Here is a 22377-nt window from a genome sequence, read left to right on the forward strand (position 1 = left end):
GCCATCGCAAATACAAAGCAGTTCATTCCTAACCCATGAGTTAAGGTATGCAATATTGAGCATTTCGGGGTTTAAGAAAAGCAATGTCTGATTTGGATTTAGTAAAATAAGAAATGGAATCCTGGCTGGTTAAGGGCTATAATTCTAAATTCACTGAAAAACAACAGTGCCACCTGCTGACATCAGAGATAAAGTGCCAAATGCTTTGAAACCCAATAGCCTTGAAAAGAAAGCACACTTGTCTACATGCACAGAATAAATACATAGATAACATACACTGTCCACAGACACAAAATAAATATTTTAGAGGTCAGAATAGCTAAAACTGAATTAACTACATTCATGCTTTTCTCCCTAAAGATTATATGAAAAACAAATACATGATTATTATGTGACATATAAATATTTTGCTGCTGCTAATGGCTTAGGTTAACCAGAAACCAATCTTTTCCGATGTCACCAAAGTAAATTCTTTTGCAAATCTTCACTTAGAGCCAACTATAAACTTCTAAATAGAATCAATTAAGTCACTAAAAAAAAAGAAAAAGAAAAAGAAAAAGAAAAACCACAATAGTCAAAAAGAAATCAGCCAACTATGGGATTGTGCTGTTTTTTTTTTTATTGTGTTTTCAATGGAGAAATACATCATCTGTTTACAAAATAGCTCTTGAAAAATACAAGGAGTACAGATACTATAAAACAAAGCAAACTCCAGTCATGAGACACTACATACATCATGCGAAAGCAACAGTCTGATCTCCAGGTTATGAAAACTAGAATTAAAAAGTCACTACACAGAAAAGGTCCAAGTTTCCAGCTTGGCAAAACTTGGGTGCAGTTACATGAAACGTTTAATAAACTGAATTGTTTTCCCCAATGTGTAAACAAAATGACAAGACTAAATCTGTGCCTGGTAATTTCAATCTAACTCTGAAGCTACACAAAACACACAGACACCTTGTACGCTTCACCTGTTATTATGACCATCTTTTTTCACAGGTGGTGGGAGGAAGGGCAAGGTGAGTGTGCAAAGCGCAGATGTGGGAAGTAGAAAGATTGTGTACTAGACATCATAAAGTCATGGTGAAAAGAAAGCCTCAATTAATGCATAGCCTAAGGGGAGAAAGACTACACTTCAACTTCGGAAAATTAATTTAGAAGGATGAGGAAAAGTTTAAGTAATTGCAGTTTAACATGAAAAATGCACATGTGATAGAATGGAGCACAATGGAGGATTCATAAACATGCTCATCAGAAAAATCTGTTAGGTTTATTTTGTCCAGATTAAGAAAGAGTAAGTTTATCAATATCTGGCATCCCTCATACTTTGTAAAGATAGATGTTCTGCTGCTTAATTATGAGAAATTATTTTCTTTAAAGAAAGTTCCTAATATTTTGATAAAATAAAAAAGGAGAGCTGATTAGATGTCAAGTGCTTGTTAGAAATGATTTTTTAAATGCTTCTATATGTAAAATTTACTGACAAACTTTGGTAACCATTTAAAAATAAAAATTAGTTTTAAAATCTTGGAGAAAATGCCTTTTTGCCCACGTTTAAAATTGAAAATCAATTTTACTACAGACAGGAGTTCTGTGGAGTGTACAAAATTCCTCTTACTTAGAGATCAAACGGCCATCCAAGATAGATATCATGTTTCACAGGCATTACTTTTAGTCATCCTAAAGTTTCAGCCACGGGACCAAAATTTAGTGTTCTGTGCCATGTGGCCACAGGGTTATTGGTTTTACATCATGGCTTAAGAAAATACTGGCATTTTGTTTCTTATGAAGTAAGTCCTACCTTGTGCATACAAGCAAAAAGAAGAAAAGGTGGGAAGAGGAGGTGCAAAAAGCTTTTTTTGTTTGTTTTGAAGACAACAGATTGAAGGCAAAAGAATACAGAGCTTCCATAGCTCAAAGAAAAATATTTGCTGGCTGATCGCTGATTTGTATGCACTATAAAACAATTCTATAAATAAAACCAATATATCATTTCTTAATCATGACCCCATCAAAACCAAGTATTTCCTAATTATTCTTTCAATGTCAAATATACCCTAAAGTTGACATTTCATTTTTAAAGGTTACAGCTACCCCATAGGGACTGAACAAGATGTACTCTTATCCTTTCTCTGAAGTATAACAGTACACCACTGCACAACAGTATGCAATTTGAAGACTAATGGTAAAGGAAATTCTTCAGGAAAAAATAAAAATCCATCAAGCTGAAAATCTAAAATTAGTTCTACTTTCTAATAAAAAATACATAAAAGTGCATCATCAGAATAAGTAATTCTTATGCCAGTTTGTATTGCAAATTTTCTAAACAATGCATCAAACATAAACCCAATCCAGATGTCAATTATGGATACAAATATAGCTTGAGGTGTTTTTTTTTGTTGTTTTTGTTTTTTTTAAAGGCAGTAATTTTCTGAAATTGTTAATGCAACTGTTGCTAACACAATAATAATAGTACTCCTGGCTTCACATACTAACCTGGACTTCCGATCAAGTGCTGATTAGCCCAGTAAGGGAGGTCACCAAAAAAACCCAAATCCATTTTCAGTCATGTCTAGTCTTGTACCCTCCATTCTCCTTTTTTTTAGCATTTGAAGACAACAGGTTGAGTTGGCAGATATTGTTTATGGACCCCTGAGGTTGTTTTTACCGATTCAATCTCAGTTTTATTGAATTCTTGATAACAGGAATAGGATTTGCAGGGAGAGCAGGGATATCAGAAAGGTCTGTACTGGATGTTTTCTGAGAATGAAAGCAAAGAACACAACATCGTTCAAAGCACTGTAATTTAATGATGAGATGTATTTTCCATTGCTTTACTTCCTAAGAAATGATGGAACTTTATCATGAGAAAAAAAGTATTAAAAATGTACAGAAAAATACTCTAAAACGTTCTCAAAAAATGTAATGCAAATATGACAATTACTACATTTGTTCTATAATTGTAGAAATTTAAGTATGAATATTTTAATATTTTAGCAATATTAAAAACTCCTAAGTAATTTCAAATATAGCTTTTAAAAACACACTCCTCTAAGAATCACCTATCATACAATTAAGTTAATGCTAAACTGTATTTACCTATTATAACACTAATAGCTGTAATATTAACTGGTATTGGAGCACCCCCATGTGGAAAAATACTTAAAGTTCACCTTATACACAGAAGCAGCGGTAAATTTATTAATTTCTGACGCTGTAAATTATAAAATTAAATCTATATAGCTGACCAATAATTAAATTATCCTACATTTTAGGTGGGTTTTTGTTGTATTAAATCACAAGACTTCTTAAATATTCAAAAATAGAGATGAATTTTTAAATATTTTATTATGGAAAATTCCAAACATACCCCAAAGTAGAAAGTATTATATAATGATTACCCAAGTCATTATATAAAAGTCATTACCCTACCCAGCTTCATTAATTGTCAAATCAGAGCCAATCTACTGGCCTCCCACCTTCAATCCCTGTATTATTCTGAAGCAAATCCTAGAGATCCTATCATTTTATCTGTATTTCAAGATTTATATCAAAATAAGAACTCTTTGTTAGATATAGCCACAATATTATCACCTTCCTAGAAATAAGTATGTCCCTAATATCACCAAACACAGTGACTTTTTTTTAAATCAATATAATCATTGTTTTTATAACTGGGTGGTTTTTCTCCCAATGGCTCTAGAAATCCCTTCTTTAGAAAGAAAATTCTCAACTATAATCCTAGCACTCTGGGGGGCCGAGGCGGGTGGATTGCTTGAGGTCAGGAGTTCGAAACCAGCCTGAGCAAGAACGAGACCCCGTCTCCACTATAAATAGAAAGAAATTGGCCAACTAAAAATATATAGAAAAATTAGCTGGGCGTGGTGGCACATGCCGGTAGGCCCAACTACTTGGGAGGCTGAGGCAGTAGGATCACTTGAGCCCAGGAGATTGAGGGTGCTGTGAGCTAGGCTGATGCCACGGCACTCACTCTAGCCTGGGCAACAATGTGAGACTCTGTCTCAAAAAAAAAAAAAAAAAAAAAGAGAACAAAAGAAAATTCTATCCAGGCATGGTGGTTCATGCCTATAAGCCCAGCATACTTGGGAGCCCAGCACTTTTGGGAGGCCAAGATGAGAGGATCCTTTGAGGCCAAGAATTCGAGACCAGCCTAAGCAACATAAAAAGACCTCATCTCTACAAAACAAAAATAATAATAATAAAAAAAAAATTAGCTGGGCATTGGGTGGCACATGCCTTCTGTCCCAGCTACTCAGGAGGCAGGAGGATCATTTGATCAGGAATTTAAGGTTGCAGTGAGCTTATAGCTATAACTTCACCACTGTACTCTAACCTGGGTGAAAAAATAAGACCCTACCTCTAAAAAACAAACAAACCAAAACCAGAAAGAAAATTCTACTCGCTCATAAAAATATCTTAAGAGGCAAATATCCATGGACAGTAATTATTATAGGGATGAACTCAATAAGACAAAACGATGAAAATAGTTCCTTAGAGAATAAGGTGGCTAACCAAAAGACATCCAATCACAATCACAGGACAGCTTAAGTCTGATCAACAGGTTTGTCCATGTATCAATATTAAGTATAATACTACCTAATGTTATTTTAGTTACCCCCCCCAAAGTTTTATTACATAAATATTATGGAAATAAAAGACACTCCAGAAACTAGACATATTTATATATCTTTAAAGAATAAAAGTTAACATCTAGCAAAAGCACATTTGTAAATGATCACAGTAAAATAACTCTATGCCACAGAGTGGCGAAATGATCATTGTATTATCAGTATGGCAATACTACTAGGCAGCAGTTAGGTGTTACCTCAGTTTCTTTGTAGAGGTTAACCAGTTTACTATGTACTTAGAGAAAATATTTACTTTGTGTCAGAATTTGACCCAGACTTCTGAGGTTTATTCAATTTGATAGGATTCAAGAAGAAAATTATTTCGTAAACAAAATGAAGGTTCACAAATCAATTAAAAAAGATTCCAGATGCCTGTGGTATACTGTAAGGGACTGTCACAAGTAGAATTGCTCGAGCAAGTGAAAAAATAATTCTGAATAACCATGGGTTATACTAAATAACTGAAAACTAGTAGTGAAAACTGAGGCAAAACACATTTTAAAAATAAAAAGGTAATATTAACCCTACAAAAAAAATCCACATAGAATGGTATTCAGTTCTTTCCTAGCTTAAATTTCATTCTTTGACCTATAAATAAAACCTCTATATGATTCCTATATATATGAGTAGTAAGGATTTAAATGATTTGCAAAATTAAATAATATATAAGGGAATGAGTTAGAAACTAGACAGCACAAAACAAAGATTCCATGAAATCCAGTGCCCTGCCTTAAAACCACGATAAATATATTTATAGGCTAACAAGTACTTACTTTCACAAAGATAATTTTAATAATCTTCTATGAATTCTCATTTTAATTCAATACACCACACTAACCTTAAGAGCATTTACAAAACTCTCCTTGCTTTTTACACTTAGTACCTGAGAGGCCAACAGAGAAGCCGCTGTCTGAATAGTTTCTGATTGAGTTGTACTTGTCTCTGTATCAAGCTGTTCCTGTGAGACAAAGAGGATGGGGAGGGGGGAAAAGAGACTTAAAAAAAAGAATAAAAGAACATAACTGGGTTTGGTGGCTAATAAAAAAAACAAACTGGAAGACAGGAGGGATCAAGAGAAAGATGTGACTACATTACAAAATCATCTATTAAGCCTCATTATGGGTTATGTCACCATTTCGGATATTTGAAAATTTCTATATGCCTATTTAAATCTTACAAGATCTGGTCAAAATATCCCATGACTTTCCAACTAGCTCCAACTTGGACAATAAACAAACATCAATTAAAGACACACACAGGCACATTATGAAATGTTGCCCAGATGATAATTAACAGAACCTAAACCAAAGGAAAGCTCTTAACTATGTGAAAAAAACAAAACCCATTCAATATTGTTAAATAAAATTATCCAGAAACACAAAATTTGCCTCATGCCTTTATTTAAAAATGTCTCTAAAAGATTTCTCCCTCCTTATGGTTTTTACTCCCCTCCCTCAAAATCAGTGCACTGATTCTACTCTAAGTATAATCAGAAAACACAGGGCTCAGGCGCAGTGGCTCACACCTGTAATCCTAGCACTCTGAGAGGCTGAGGCAGGTGGATCACTCAAGGTCAGGAGTTCAAAACCAGCCTGAGCTAGAGCGAGACCCCGTCTCTACTATAAATAGAAAGAAATTAATTGGCCAACTAAAAAATATATATATACAAAAAAATTAGCTGGGCATGGTGGCACATGCCTGTAGTCCCAGCTACTCGGGAGGCTGAGGCAGAAGGATCACTTGAGCCCAGTTGAGTTTGAGGTTGCTGTGAGCTAGGCTGATGCCACGGCACTCACTCTACCCTGGACAACAAAGCGAGACTGTCTCAAAAAAAAAAAAAAAAAGAAAAGAAAACACAGGGTAAACCATGTCATTCCACTGCTCAAAACTTGTTTACGGCAGTAAACAAAAGAATATATAATACACAGAAATGAAAATAAACATTAAAACTTCCAATTTCTATAAAACAATAAAAATATATAAAATGAAATATCAGTTTTCTCTTATGAAACTGAAAAGGATAAACAAGGTATAAGGAGCAGGAATGAAGAAGTGCAGCCTTTCTGGAGGATAACTTGATAATGCGTATCAAGTTTTAAAATTAAACATACTATTCTTTCATTAATTTACCCTGAATAAACAAACATGAAATGATCACAGGTATTTAGCTACAGTTAATATTATTACAGTAGGAAAACAGCAACTTTCTTTTTAAAATGGAAACAATTGCTAACCACAGGGAATTGGTTGAATAAAATATGAGAATAGCCTTAAGATAGCATTCTATGAAGCCATTAACAATAATTTTGTAGATTATTTAATGACATTCTTTTCTTTGTTTATAAAGTGAAGCAAAATTAAAAGCAAAAGGCATTGGTATGTATGCACATATGAGGGCACACACAAAATCTAGAAAGACATAAAGAGAGTATTTGTTAAAATATTCATCATGGGAATATGGATAATGTGGGAGAAGGGAAAGGATATCCAATTTTTCTAAAACAAAGGGGAATAAACTTGAAAGCCTTCGGTATCTTTCAATTTCCGAAAAAAATGAGTCTTTTACATTTTGGAAAAAAAACAATCTACCTCATTCAAGCCCCATGCATCCTAGCCAAACCCTTCGGCCAAAAACTGCTTCCCTAACTAATCATACCATACTCTTAACCCAATAGGAGATGGCCTCATCTCAGAATGCCAAAAATACTATGTATCCTTCAAGGACCACTTCAAATGCTACTTCTTTCTTCCATAAAGACTTTTACAGTTTCTGCAGTCAGAAATAACATCTTTCCTCTCTTGCTCCTCAGCTCCCCCCCATCCTCAATTACTCTGATTTTCTTTGATAATGCAATTAATTACATCTACATCTTATCTTCTCAAATTAATCATAAGCTCCTTTAAAGGTATCGAACATGTCTCACTCACCACTATAATCCCTTCATATTTCAGCATCATAAATTAGCATTAGAAAGGAACAAACACTTCCCTAAAAAGCAATACTGAAAAATATCTACAAGCTATAGCACAAAATACAATCTTCTAGAGACATTTCTATAACATCTTCTGTATTCTTAATTGTGTATGTATTCTAAAGGCTAAATTAGTATACCTTTGTTTCTGTTTTATCATGTCCACTCAAAGCAAGACAGTTAGCATCTTCACTTGTTTCATCCTGTTTTTAAAAAAAAAAGCTTTATTCTCTAAAATGAAAAAAATTTAGATTATTTGCCAATCAATGCTTTAATTTATATATATATTTAACTATAAAATGATTAAACCTATAAGATCAAGTACGGTCTTAAAATTACTGGTTACTTTTCAAAAATGTTTTTTCAAATTAATAAATTTAATACAGCTTCACAGTAGCTACTAAAATTAAAAACAACATTAGGAAAATTGTTACTGTAGATCATCACCACCTAAAGTATATTCCCTAAACCACTAAGTTTATAAAATATTTTTTGTAAGGGAAAAAATAAAAGAGTTCCCTGATCAAGCAAAACAGTTTAGGAACTTGGCATACCATTACTCTCCCGTTCTAGGAGACTACATACACATATTAGCACATAAAAAGTTCTTAGAGGCTGGGCATGGTGGCTCACACCTGTAATCCTAGTACTCTGGGAGGCCAAGGCAGGAGGATCACTCAAGGTCAGGAGTTTGAAACCAGCCTGAGAAATTAAGTGGCCAACTAAAAATATATAGAAAAAATTAGCTGGGCATGGTGGTGCATGCCTGTAGTCACAGCTTAGGCAGAAAGATTGCTTGAGTCCAAGAGTTTGAGGCTGCTGTGAGCGAGCCTGACGCCACTGTACTCTAGCCCAGGAAACAGAGTGAGACTCTGTCTCAAAAAACAAAAGAAAAAGTTCTTAGAAATTCTATAAAGAATGTCACTTTAACTTTCCTGAACATAGTTAACCACAGAATCTCCCTTCTTGGTAAGACCTATCACCACCCTGAAGAATAGAAGATTTGAGAAATGCCTACGTTGGGTCTCAAAAATCATTTTGACACTATTTTTTCAGCAGAACTAAAATTTAATTTTAAATGTGGCTTTCAAAAAAAATATACAGAAAACTGCAGGCTAACTTATAGATTAGAGAGAGTTAATACAATATCATTCAGTTACAATAAGAAATTTATGTCCTGCAAACAAACTTAAAAAACCGTAATATAAGTCACAACTGGGCAAATCTGAAAACTGACTAGATATGTAAAACTATGGAATTATTGTTAATGTTTGTGTGATAATACACTCCGGTTATGTTTTTTAGAAGTCCTTATTTTTAGATAAACAGTGAAATATTTATAGTTGAAATGATATGCCTGGGATGTGCTTCAAAACAATGGGGGAAGTCAGTGGGAAGACAGATAAAAACAAGATTGGTCATCAGTTGCTAAATGTTGAAGCTAGGTGATGCAAACATGACAGTTCATTGTACTTTTGTACATGTTTGAAATTTTCCATACAAAAATTTAAAAAATGTATACAGCTTACTTTAGCTATATAATCTAGGAAATAAAGCAAGCTTTTTTCTATTTCTTTTACATTACAATTATGTTTGAAAAGCTTTAGGATATGATGATCATTAAGCAGAACTAAACTATTTCACATTATCTAAAACTCTATCTATATACATGTTAATGGATTACTGAGTGGGACAAGCATTTCTTTCTAGATTGCTAAAATTTCTAATATCAAGTATTTGTTAGCAGAGAATAAAAGACCCAGTTTAGAAGGGCTTCAAAATTAGGATATTTATTACATAAACATAATATAAATAACATATTATATAACAATAATATTTATATTATATATAACGAAATTCCTCAACTTTAGTACTATGAGATTTAAGTCTGGGTTCTAATCCTACCTTTGACTGTAATTAGATTTAGAACTAGAAAAGCCGCTAAACAGCATGTTCCTCTGCTGAGAAATGAAGATTAACTTATGCAATAACCTAAGATCTCTTCTCTATTGTAATTCTATATGCACCAAGGAAAAGCTATAAGCAAAATCCAGTCTGTGAAATTATACAGAACAAAAAAACTACAGGAAAAAAGGGGCAGGGAGAACCTATATTTTAAAGGATACTTTAAAAACATCAAACAATTGCAAGGTAGGTATCTTATTTTAGTTCCAGATTTGAACAGAGTATATTAAAAATAAATAAATAAATAAAAATAAAAACAAGCCACCAGCCAACAAGCATCAACAGGGCCAGAGCCCACTTTTCACTCAGCAAAGCTCAGTCTAACTAAACAGGTCACTTCCCCCAAGCATTTCTTAATGACTGTGTGCCCGAAGGGCCAGGCCAGGAACCCCAAGGGAAAGTCCTAGTTCAACCTGTGGATTTTTAAAAGCTTCCCAGGAAGAGATGATCTCTGATGTGATGAAATGTGAATAAAAGGCCCTAAATGGCAAAACAAAAACAAACAAACAAACAAAACCATCAGGGACATTTGAGCACAGACTAGATATTTGATGATATTAATGAAGTGTTAATTTTTCTAAGTAGGCTAATTTATCATTTATGCTTTCTTTTTTAGATACATTATTTAAAAATTCTAAAGATGGTATGTCTAGGTTCTGTTTCTAAATAATCCAAGGGCAAGGGGAAAAGGAAGAATTAAGGGTATACAGTTTGCCTGAGCATTCATTACAACTGAAGCTGTGTGATAGGTACAAAAGGATGTTAAATGACTTTTTACTTTTATATGTATTTCTAAATTTCCATATTAAGTTTTAAAAAATTCTGTATTCCTAATGCTTCTCTAAATCAGATAACAAACCTAAGTGTCATTCTACCAAGATAAGTGCAAATAAAACTGCAAACATTGTGCTGGTATAAATTTATTTAGTCAGAGCTTTCAGTGTACCATTTATAACATTAAGGAAACCAAATGTTAAAACTTCTAGAGTTACACTTACATATACTTTACTAAGGTAAAAAGAAATTCGAATTCTGAAATGCTCTGACAACTTGAAACAAATATCAGTAGGCACAACATGTAATTTACACCAAAACTAATACATTCTTAGGTTGATGTATAGCACAATGTGACAGCAGGGCTTTTAATAAGATTCCCAGGCCTAACTCCCAGAAGGTCTCTGATTCAATGTATCTGGAAGAGGCCCTAAAATCCGTATTAAAAACAACAACAAAAACCTGAAAAAGTAATTCTAATGTACAACCAAGGATGAAAATTAATGCCTTAAGAAGTAATTAATTACACAGACACAGAAGGGTTTTCAGAACACATCTTATAAGATAACAAATAGGACCCCTCCATATCTGTGGGTTCCAAATCTATGAATTCAACCAACTACCACATATCAAAAATATTTGGGAAAAAAAAGGAAAAATAATACAATAAAAAAATCCACACACACACAAAAAAATCCACAAATAAAAAAGTACAGTATAATAATTATTGACACAGCATTTACACTGTATTAAATATAAGTAATGATTTAAAGTACTATATCCATTTTTCATTCTCATTTAGCAAAAGAGTGAAAAAATTCAAATTATTCACTTTTAGTTAACAATAGCTATTTTCAAAAAAAAAAAAAACACTAAACCAAAAGCCTTCAGAATAAGCTAAGAATAGTAACAGAATGAATAAATTAGAGACAAATAATTTTTCACCATTACCAATCAAAACATAATGGACTCCATAAGAAACCTAGATTTTTTTTTCCATTCTAAAAAAACTCTGGTGTAGTAAGTAAATTCCTAAATAACAAATTCTGAGGTAGAAATTACAATGAAATGGGTGCTTTTGGATTATCATCTCTAGGGCAATACAGAATGACTCATTAATATGAAAACAACATAAGAGTGATTCCAGGGAGCAATAAAATTGTGTAACAAGACTAATTCTATTTTAAGATTCACATCAAATCAACGTACTTTTAATGGTTTTCCAAAAATTGTTTCAGACTGTGACAGGTAAACCAGCTACTACTATAAAAAGTGCAAGTATTGCTAGCAAGTTTCCTGAAGGGTTGGAGGAGCTAATTATTCAGGGTCCCAAAATAAATCTGACTTTACAACCTTATTCAGTCATTCAATAAGAATTCCCTGAGATCCTCTAGTATTCAGTGATCCTGTAATACCATATACAGTACTGAAACTCCGAAACTCCATCTGGATCACAGAAGCAAAAAAAACTGTCCAAAGCACCATCAAAAAATCAATACAAATAAAAGATACAGTCATTAGAGAATAATAAAGATGACATGTAATTCTATGCTAAATTGTGTTACAGAGTACACGTTAACTACACAAACACTTAAAACATTTAAAAGAGAGACACAGCTTTATGGAAGAGGTACTTACTGAGAAGAGAGGGAAAGGTGAAGAGAAACTATGGCACCAAAGTATTACAGACACACCTACAAATTTTCTAAAGGCTCTGCTGGCCTGATCCCTCTCAATGTTGGCTCACATCAGTTTTCTTCCACTGGACTTAAAAATAGGCAAGCTGGTATTGGCATAGCTAACTAATATATTTAAATATATATATACCTCATCTGTTTTTGTTTTCTTGGGACTTTCTTCTTTATGAGGTGAAGATGTCCTTTTGACTCCCACTATAGGATTAGGTATTTTTGTTGCTGCATTTCCTGAAGGTCTAGGTGGTGGGTTTACCAGACGTATTGAAGAAACAACTCTGGAGACCGTAGGCTTTGGTGGTGGAGAAATGGCTGGTTGTGTGGCAGTTTGAGGAATGCTTTCACTCGATGTACCTAAGTAGCAAATATATGAATACATTTAAATTAAAATAGTTGTAACAACATCAAATTGTAAGTTTATTTCTCTCAATTTGATTTCATGAATAACTTTCCAAGAAGATAATAAAATGGCATTTAAAAAACTGAATTAAACCTACTTAACAAACTCAATTTTCAAAATGAAGGCTAAACTAAATATACCTTAAAAATTATTACTATCAAATCTATCAAACCAATCTCCTTACCCCCTGAGCTTTCACTGGAATTTACTTGTGGCACAGAAACTTCAGTAGCCTGTATGTTGGTCACAGATGCTGCTGTTACAGCTGGAGCAGGACTGTTTCTGCTAAAAAAAAATAAAAAAAAATTTTTTAATAAAATTCAAAAGCAAATAAAAAAATAAGTGAAAATAAAATTCAATATGTGTAGAAGTTATGTTCTAAAGTAAATGATTTAGTTTTACTTCCCATATATATACTTTAGTAATGAACTTTATTTGATAAAATATAACCAATAATCAAAAGCACATACTCTAAAGCATCACTGTTCAACAGAACTTTTTTTTTTTTTTGAGACAGTCTCACTCTTTTGCCTGGGCTAGAGATCCGTGGCATCAGCCTAGCTCACAGCAACCTCGAACTCCTGGGCTCAAGAGATCCTTCTACCTGAGCCTCTCAAGTAGGGACTACAGGCATGCACCTCCATGCCTGGCTAGTTTTTTCTATATATTTTTATTGGCCAATTAATTTCTTTTTATTTTTAGTAGAGATGGGATCTAGCTCTCGCTCAGGCTGGTTTCAAACTCCTAGCCTTGAGTGATCCACCCGCCTCGGCCTCCCAGAGTGCTAGGATCATAGGCATGAGCCACCATGTCTGGCCAGAACTTTCTATGACAGAAATGCCCTGTGCTATTCAATATGGTAGTCACTAGAAAGATGGAGCTAATCTGCACTTGAAATATGACTAGTGAGAAACTGAATATTTAATTTTATTCAATATTAATTAAGTTTAAATTGCCACATATAATTATTGGCTAAAACATTGGCCAGAACAGTTCTAAAAGATCTGTTCTTAACTGATTTTGGCTAACAGCCTTACTGATTTGGGGTGTAACAAAAATCCTTTTAAAGAATAAGAAAATGGTCTGAAAAACAGAAATAAATTTTTATATACAAAGTCTAAAGGTTTACAAAACCCTAAAAGACCGTGCTATAGTCCAAGTAAACAACAAACTCTTAAGTGACATGGGGATATTTTAATATGTACTTTAAAAATAAGTTATTTTAAAGCCTCTGTACTTGCCCCAAAAGTCTCTCCCCCATTTCCTTTGATTTCACATGCCAATCTCAGCAAAGGAACTTGTTTCCTACTTCACAGTCAAAGCTATTAGACAGGAATTATCCCAAATTCTAGGTATAAATATAAAACAGACACACCTCTTCCCTGTATAATGGAATTCTTCTTCTCATCATATACCAAAGCCCAATCTATGTTCTAAATCCCAACTACCTCAAACGATCTCTCCCTTTTACTCTATCTGTTCAACTTTTCTGTTTTAAATAAATCCTACACATTAGCACTTAAATAAGCTCAAGTTTTTATTACCTCCTAAAAGAAAAATAAAAACAAAAAGTCCTCTGGTTACCTGCTCCCGCCCCCCTCAGCTATGCAGCTCATATTCTGAAACTGGTGAATGATGATGCCATGACAAGGATGTAGACACATGAAGAACTTCGAATTTTGGTACCTAGGCAACTTTCATCATGTGAAGCCACAGAGCAATTACCTTACTGAAGCTAAGTAGCTCACTGGTGCTTGAATGTAAATGAAGTCAACAAAGCAAGTGATACCACCAGGGACAATATCAAGATGGGATAAAGCAGAAAAGAGCCCTCAAGGGCACAAATATTTAACAGCTTGAAAAAAATAAAGGAGAGTTGGCCAGAGAACAACCAGATGCAGGAAAAATCCTGAAATAGCTAGCAATGTGCCTAGTACATAATAAATACTCAGTATTTGTTTAGCCAATATACAACCACATACTTAAAATTCAGTAATTTTATGTATAGAAGTTATTTAATATTACTTCAAGAAACTAAATTTCAAGACTAAGTTTGTGAAATTAGTACAGTTCCTATGCGTATTTTATATACATATGCACATGGTCAAAGTACACAAAGGGTTTTACAAATACCCAAATTCTTAATAAAATCTCTGCTTCGTCACTTAAAAAAAACACTAAAAATAAAAATACAGAAGTTAATGCTATACACACTGGAACTGTTTTTAAACTACAGGACTTACAGGACATGTTCAGGGCCGAAGTCTTCAGATTATGCATGACTGTCCTAAAAGCATCTCATGTACACAAAGTCCAAAAGGAAGAAAATTGAACTCATTCATGACACCTCGACATTTGCTATATTTCACACTCATCCAGAGAATCACCCACCTTGTATCTCTGCCATTGGTTATACATTAACTGACAATCCAAGTTTTAAAACTAATTTTTAAAAACTGAAATATACATATATTAATAAAGTGCTAAGGTTTATTAACAAAGTAATCAGCATAACCATCAAAGTTTAAAACACTACCAGCATCCCAGAAGTCTACTGTAAACAGTTCCCTTTGAAAATATGGTAGCATATTCATAAAAATTCCTAGAATACACTATTAAAGACTTACAAAAACTATATATGAGCATGGCTTTATTGGGTTCTAATTTTTATTGCCACAGACATGCATTCCCTTTGTAGTAAAAAGTTTTAACTGCTTTATGCTGGGCACTATGGCACACAAACACCTATAGTCACAAGCTGTTCAGGAGGCTGGGGCAGGGGATCACTTGAGCCCAGGAGTTCAAGGCAAGCCTGGGCAACACTGTGAGACTCCGTCTCTTAAAAAAATATATATATAAACAAATACATTTTAAGTGCTAGTTAAATGCTAAAGAGATACTTAATTCCTCTAAAACAAGTCTAATCTTTACCTTCTTTAGAAAATCCCTAATAGTTTCATAGATACGTTCCCATGCTACACAGGTATAAGCAATTCTAGGACAAAAAAGTGGTTTTGTCCCTTTTGTCTATTCTCCTTAGCACACCATATCACTGTAGCAGTAAGTGTCTAAATACATAAAGTAGGAGAAGTTACAGCACTAACATTCATTCATATCTAAATCAAGACATATGAGTCCCCAAAATAAAGCTATGACACATTAGGAAAAACTAAAAAGTACTGCCCCCAAATAGAAATTAAATTGCTACTTTTTTAAGAATTAGACATTGGAATAAAAATGACATTCTAACAGCAACAAGAGATTATAGCTAATGGGTCTGGCATACAGCCATTCCTCTTCCATCTCCTTCTTACTTACCCCTGAGAGCTGCCAGAACTGTTCAATGGACTGGTCTTCATAGCACTAGTAGGTGAAGGCACAGACATGCTGTTATCACTGTCCATAGACAAGTCAAGGCTGCTGTCATTCAGAGCTGTCAATTTGACACCTTCTGTTGAATGCTGCAATTAATAAAATATTCAATCAAATATATCTTTATTTCATTCAGATCTTTGAAACATGAAAAACTTCTAATTAACATATGATTTCTATTAAAAAACACAAATCACTAAGTTTATGAATATCAGAACTGCCACATTGATTGTAAAAGGCAAAGACCTGGGAGTCACACACGTCTTGACTTCTAAGGAGGCTTCAACATAACTACAGCTCTCATGTGGGAGAAAAAAGGAGAAAGGAATGCTACATTAAACATACACACTGACTATAAGATACAACAAAAATTAAAAAGCAAAGTAATATGAAAACATGCATCAATAATGTTCTGAAAACTAAACCTAATACCCACATATAAATCCTAGTGTTGGTTCTCCTCCTAAAAAAAAAAAATCAAAGCACTCCAAAACAGATAATGCAGGAAAACAAACAAAAAGTATGAATGGTTTTATGAGATTAAAGTTGATTTCTATAGTGACAAAGTTTTAATTTTTGCTATTCAATACTACTATAATATTATACTGATTCCTTCAGCTTCATTTTTTCAGAATATGTTTAGCCTTAGTGTTCACTTATCTACAGAAACATTTTAATGAAAATAATTTACACTGTTGACAAAAACTCATTCCATACATATATGTGTTCATGCTCTGTTGCTCTCCAGTTCCCCAAATGACAAGATAGTCTAATCTTTGACTTAGCACTAGAGACAACACTTATGCACATAAATCAAAACTGAATAAGATGAAATTTGGCAGACAGGAAAAGAGGAAAGAGTAATGTCATTTGCTTATGAAGTCAGTTGTAAAACAAAAATATCTATATAATATTCTCAATGAATATCTCTCATTCAATGATGATTTCCACCAGACATGAGGATTTATTCAGTAAGTAAATTATATTCAATTCTATATAGTTACCTGCCTGATCAGGTGACTGAACACCTGTTAAGACAACAGGCCACCATTTCAGATAACTTATGAATGTGAAAGTTTTAACTGGTGTGTCTAAACACAAAACAGCAATCAACTGTTTTGCTTGCCTCTGTATCAAGTTTGGTAGCAAGAGATCTCAAAGTTGGCCAACTGGGAGGCCAAGGCTGGTGGTTAGCTCAAGGTCAGGAGCTCGAAACCAGCCTGAGCAAGAGCAAGACCCCATCTCTACTAAAAAAATAGAAAATTACCTGGACAACTAAAAAAAAAAAAATATATATATATATATATATATATGTATGTATGTATATAAAATAAGCTGGGCATGGTGGCGTATGCCTGTAGTCCCAGCTACTCAGGAGGCTGAGGCAGGAGAATCGCTTGAGCCCAGGAGTTTAAGGATACTGTGAGCCAGGCTGATGCCATGGCACTCTTGCCTGGGCAACAGAGTGAGACTCTATCTCAAAAAATAAATAAATAAAATAAGAGGCCAAAGAAACCATCCATGAATCTAGAGTCCTAGATATTCGTTACTGACAAAAACAAGAAAGTGCTACTTTACTAATGTAACTTGGAAATAATCTATTAGGAGGGCAGATTTAATCATACTATAGCCATACAAAGAAATACTGAACCACCACTAAAAATATAATTTGGATAGATGATCATACTCTATGAAGCACAAAAATGGCCAGGTCACAAAATGGTAAGTTTCATTAAAAACCTTTTCACAATACATATTACATGTGATAACATGCATACTGAATATCCTGTGTAGAAGTAAACTAAAATGTTAAGACTATTACTGCAAGATAAGATTATAGTTGCGTCACTTAATATGTACAATTTTTGCACTAAACAATACATTTCTAGTCATTAATGATTCTCTTTATATTCTAGATGATTATAGATACTACCTTAAAAAATAGAATAAAGAATCTTGCATTAAAACTTACTTTAAGTATACATAAGGTTGTTCCAAATATCAATACTATAAAGTAAATAGTAAGAATTTAAAAAGGCAATCTGAATCTAGGATTCTGGGAAATCTAACTGCCTCAGTTATTAATGGCTATTTTAATAAAAGAGAAATGGCAAAATTCTAAAGGATATGACAATCTATTTTATATTCACTTCTGAAAACACACAAAATGTTTATATATGTTTGTATGTAGTAAATCTACATTTAAGTACAATTGTTTTAACCCATTCAAGGACAATGAGAAGGCAAAATGTTTGATTTGACACTTTAGTTTAAAAATAAAATTGATGGCAAATTTTACAATAAATAAATGAATGAAATTCTTTGAGAAAAGAACATTTTTGAAACTTTTTACATTATTTAGTTAAGTCATGAAACCATCAGGTTAAGAAGAGAATAACAATTTTTTAAAATAACATATGTAAACCATTAAAAATTGCATTTTAGACCCTTCACCACCCAAAAAGAAATCTATGTATCTATCCCCAAGTTGTGAATAATGATGGTGATAATAAGAGAAGCTAATATGAGCATTTACTATGTGCCAGGAACTAGTCTAAACTACCCTTTACATATGTGTTAGTTCGCTTAATCCTCACGATATACCTAACAAGACAGGTCAGTATTATTGCCAAGTTTAGAAACGAAACAAATCAAGAAGGTGTTTATTATATAACTTGCCAATCTCACAACTAGGAAACAGTGGAACCTGAGTTTGAACCAGGCAGTCTACTCCAGAGTCCTTGCCCTTAACTTAAATGCTTTTTTACCACATGTCCTATGTTTTAAGAAACATAAAGCTAAAGCCCTTTGTGTACTGATTTCATTCTTTTCCTCCCAACCCCAGACCCAGATAACCCACTGTTATCCTGAATGCAGTGGTTATCATTCTTTAAAATACACTTATTTCATATTCTCTACTAAATATACTGTTTCATAAGTTTTACATAAAAGTTGAAAATGCTACAAATACACCTGTACTTTTTATTCAATATAGTAATAGATGCAGCTATAATTCACTTACTTTTATAAACTATTTCATTATAAGAATAAACCATCTATTTTTGAAATCACTTAAAGAAAAAAATGTAATTGTTATCTGTGTACTACAATTCTAATATGTCCACTGTAAGTCAAAATAAGGAAAAAAATGGCTCTAAGCTGTTTAAAAAGAAACACACAACAACAAACTGCAAAAATATTAACTCTGGTAACCTATAATCAGTAATTTTTAAATAATAAACATGTATATTTTATACATTCACCAAAAAAAGACATTTTTATTTCTTTAAAAGTCTCACATAATTTAGTTAATTCACATATTACCTTACTAATTTAATTTTATTTAATTTTTAAAGGAAAGTATATTAGATACTGATGTGGAATTTTTAAATGGATAATAAAAAAAAGGCTTTCAAAACAGAATACGGATGGATACAAAATAAGGATATGAAGCATCACCACTAATCCCTCTGGAGTGTAAAGCAAGTTGTGTCCAAGAAAACTGATCAGAGCAAGATTTCACATAATGAAACTGCTCCATATAAAAGATTTTTAAAATGCTATCATCTATTTCAAATATAACTTATTAACTGAGTCTGAATTCTGAAATACTGATACTCAAGATGCATGAAACATTATGTTAGTAATGCTTTTGTAAGTACTTTCTAAATTTACCTTTTTCTTTTTCTGAAGCACATGATTAGGTAGTAGTTGATGGAGTTGCTTTCTTTTTACATGCATTGCAGCAATTTTCATATCCACCTCAAACATCTTGCTGTTTATTGCTTGCCTATAAACTACACAATTAGGACATTGTTACAAAAAATAGAAACATTTTAATAAAGGCAGTAAAATTCACTCCAGAGAAACTATTCTAAGTAGGGATCCTTTTGCCATCCATACTTCCATACTGCATACTTGTAAATTTATCAGGTCAAGACCCACCTCTAAACTGTCATAATTCAATGCCTGAGCAAACTTTCCTTTTAGCGCAAGGTATACATAATGAATAAAAACACAAAATATATTAATTCTTTCAGTGTAGTAATTCTTTAAAATGCTCTTAAAGTAGTAACTTTAAAGATTAACTCTTTATGAAATGGCAGACTTGGAGAAAATGGGTTTTCCTAAACCCAGACACTTTTAAGCTACATTATTTAAAACTTTATCCAAATAAGGAACACATGTAGTAAAAATAAATCAAACTTATTAACTAAAGTAACTTGACTTACTAAAGTTTGACTTACTAAAAATAAGTCAAACTTACTAAACTATCTGCAAAACCACCTTTACAAGAATCTGCAAGATAAAATTTTAAGATAACTAATGACATATTTTCTTTTATAGAAATAACTCAAATAACAGAGATCACGATCACAGGTATAAAAAGAAAATGCTAGGCCGGGCACGGTGGCTCACGCCTGTAATCCAAGCTCTCTGGGAGGCCTAGGCAGGTGGATCGTTTGAGTCCAGGAGTTCGAAACTAACCTGAGCAAGAGTGAGACCCCACTTCTACTATAAATAGGAAGAAATTAATTGGCCAACTAATATATAGAGAAAAAAATTAGCCGGGCATGGTGGTGCATGCCTGTAGTCCCAGCTACTTAGGAGGCTGAGGCAGTAGGATCGCTTGAGCCCAGGACTTTGAGGTTGCCATGAGCTAGGCTTATGCCACGATACACGATACTCACTCTAGCCTGGGCAACAAAGCGAGACTCTGTCTCAAAAAAAAAAAAAGAAAAAGAAAAAGAAAATGCTGGCCGGATGCTGTAGCTCACGCCTGTAATCCTAGCACTCTGGGAGGCCGAGGCGGGCGGATTGCTGGAGGTCAGGAGTTCAAACCAGCCTGAGCAAGAGCAAGACCCCATCTCTACTATAAATAGAAAGAAATTAATTGGTCAACTATATAGAGAGAAAAACTTAGCCGGGCATGGTGGCAAATGCCTATAGTCCCAGCTACTCGGGAGGCTGAGGCAGGAGGATCACTTCAGCCCAGGAGTTTGAGGTTGCTGTGAGCTAGGCTAATGCCACGGCACTCTAGCCTGGGCAACAGAGTGAGACTCTGTCTCAAAAATAATAATAATAATAAAGTAAATAAAATACATTCTGTGTCAAATAATGATTAAGCACTCTGGAGAAAAACTGAATAGGGAAGAGGATAGGAAGATCAGCCTGGAAGCTGTGTTGACAAGTGACTAAAGACTTAAATGAACATGAAGAAGTGATCTGAGTACCAGGTGGAATAGCATTCCAGGAAGAGCAAACTTCAAGAACAAAATGCCCTGAGTCAGATAACATGCTTGGACTGCTTGAGAAACAACAAAATTGCAAACGGGGAAGAGGAAAAGTAGAGATCTGTAATTCCTTATCTGTAACTCTAAAATCTCAAAAACTCCCAACACCAAAATTTTTCCTAAGAATGGCAACAAAACTCATCAACAAATCCTGTTCTGAACTGTCTGCAGCTATTTTAATGTGAATATCAACATTTCCCTGCATAAATACTGGTTTTAATTACCAAAAGCTTAACCGAGGCTATATGTATATATTTATTTTATATATAAATAAAAATTAGCCGGGCCTGGTGGTGCATGCCTGTAGTCCCAGCTACTCGGGAGGCTGAGGCAGGAGGATTGCTTGAGTCCAGGAGTTTGAGGTTGCTGTGAGCTAGGCTGACGCCACGGCACTCACTCTAGCCTGGGCAACAAAGCAAGACTTTTATCTCAAAAAAAAAAAAATAAAACAAAATAAACAGCTCAACTTGGACACAATGTACAAAACAAATTTTCTAATTCAAATATCTCTCCATGACTTATTTATAAATAAAGTTGACATGAGAATCTTTACTTTAGAAAAAAAAAAAAAACACTTCTGTGGTGTTTAGCAGGTAGGTGGTACATCATCCTACATATGACATTTAAAAAATCTGTAGGGGTATTTTTGTTATTACAATGATTAATGGTTGCTACTGGCTAGAGACAATGGGTATCCTTCAAAGTGGACAGTTCTATCCCAGGAAGAATTGTACCATGTCCTATATTCCTAAACATAAAAAACCTACTTTGTAATTATTTGAACCAAGAATTCAAATTATATAAAAAATAAAGTATTTTAACCTGAAATTTCTAGGAACACAACTCAAATGTGTATCAAAATTAGATCGCTTTTTGTTTTATTTGCAACTTTCACTTTTATCATGTCATCTTACCAAAGCCAACACTGCTAGTGCTATCAGAATCACTAGAAGTAACACCTGTATCAGTAAGAGTTCACAAATGTCACACTGCTAGTGATTCAACATAAAGTACAATCACTTGATACTTAAGTATGTCTTCTGATGTCATACCTTAGCATTGACACACTCAAATATATATTCTTTTCCTTTATTTCTCCTTAATATTACAATTAGTATGTGACACTGATTTTCTTACAAATTATCACCAATATTTTCTCTCCTTCTCTAAGTAGGTAAAAAATTGTTAATGTTAAATCTGAATGTTCTCTGGGGAAAATTCCTCATAGTGGACAGATAAAAATACCACTTTTAGAAT

The 22377-nt window shown here is 33.6% G+C and overlaps 1 protein-coding gene across 6 annotated transcripts in view; it reads right to left on the reverse strand.

The window, feature by feature from the left end:
• Positions 1-601: 601 nt before the first annotated feature.
• The window catches only part of PAPOLA (poly(A) polymerase alpha), a 64773-nt gene continuing 42997 nt past the window's right edge, over positions 602-22377 (reverse strand). Inside the window, exons 16-22 of one of the 6 annotated variants that reach the window (XM_012791054.2) lie at positions 19502-19623; positions 15773-15915; positions 12639-12736; positions 12188-12408; positions 7762-7824; positions 5533-5607; positions 602-2760 (exon numbers count right to left, since the gene is read on the reverse strand). In XM_012791054.2, the coding sequence (XP_012646508.1) occupies positions 2665-2760; positions 5533-5607; positions 7762-7824; positions 12188-12408; positions 12639-12736; positions 15773-15915; positions 19502-19623 (818 nt within the window). In that variant the 3' untranslated portion in view covers positions 602-2664. Of the gene's footprint in view, positions 2761-5532; positions 5608-7761; positions 7825-12187; positions 12409-12638; positions 12740-15772; positions 15916-19501; positions 19624-22377 lie in introns of all 6 variants that reach the window. The other 5 variants (XM_012791053.3, XM_076003736.1, XM_012791055.3 and 2 more) reach the window with 5 other exon arrangements.

Source organism: Microcebus murinus, chromosome 6 (assembly GCF_040939455.1).
Source record: "Microcebus murinus isolate Inina chromosome 6, M.murinus_Inina_mat1.0, whole genome shotgun sequence".
Classification (NCBI taxonomy): domain Eukaryota; kingdom Metazoa; phylum Chordata; class Mammalia; order Primates; family Cheirogaleidae; genus Microcebus; species Microcebus murinus.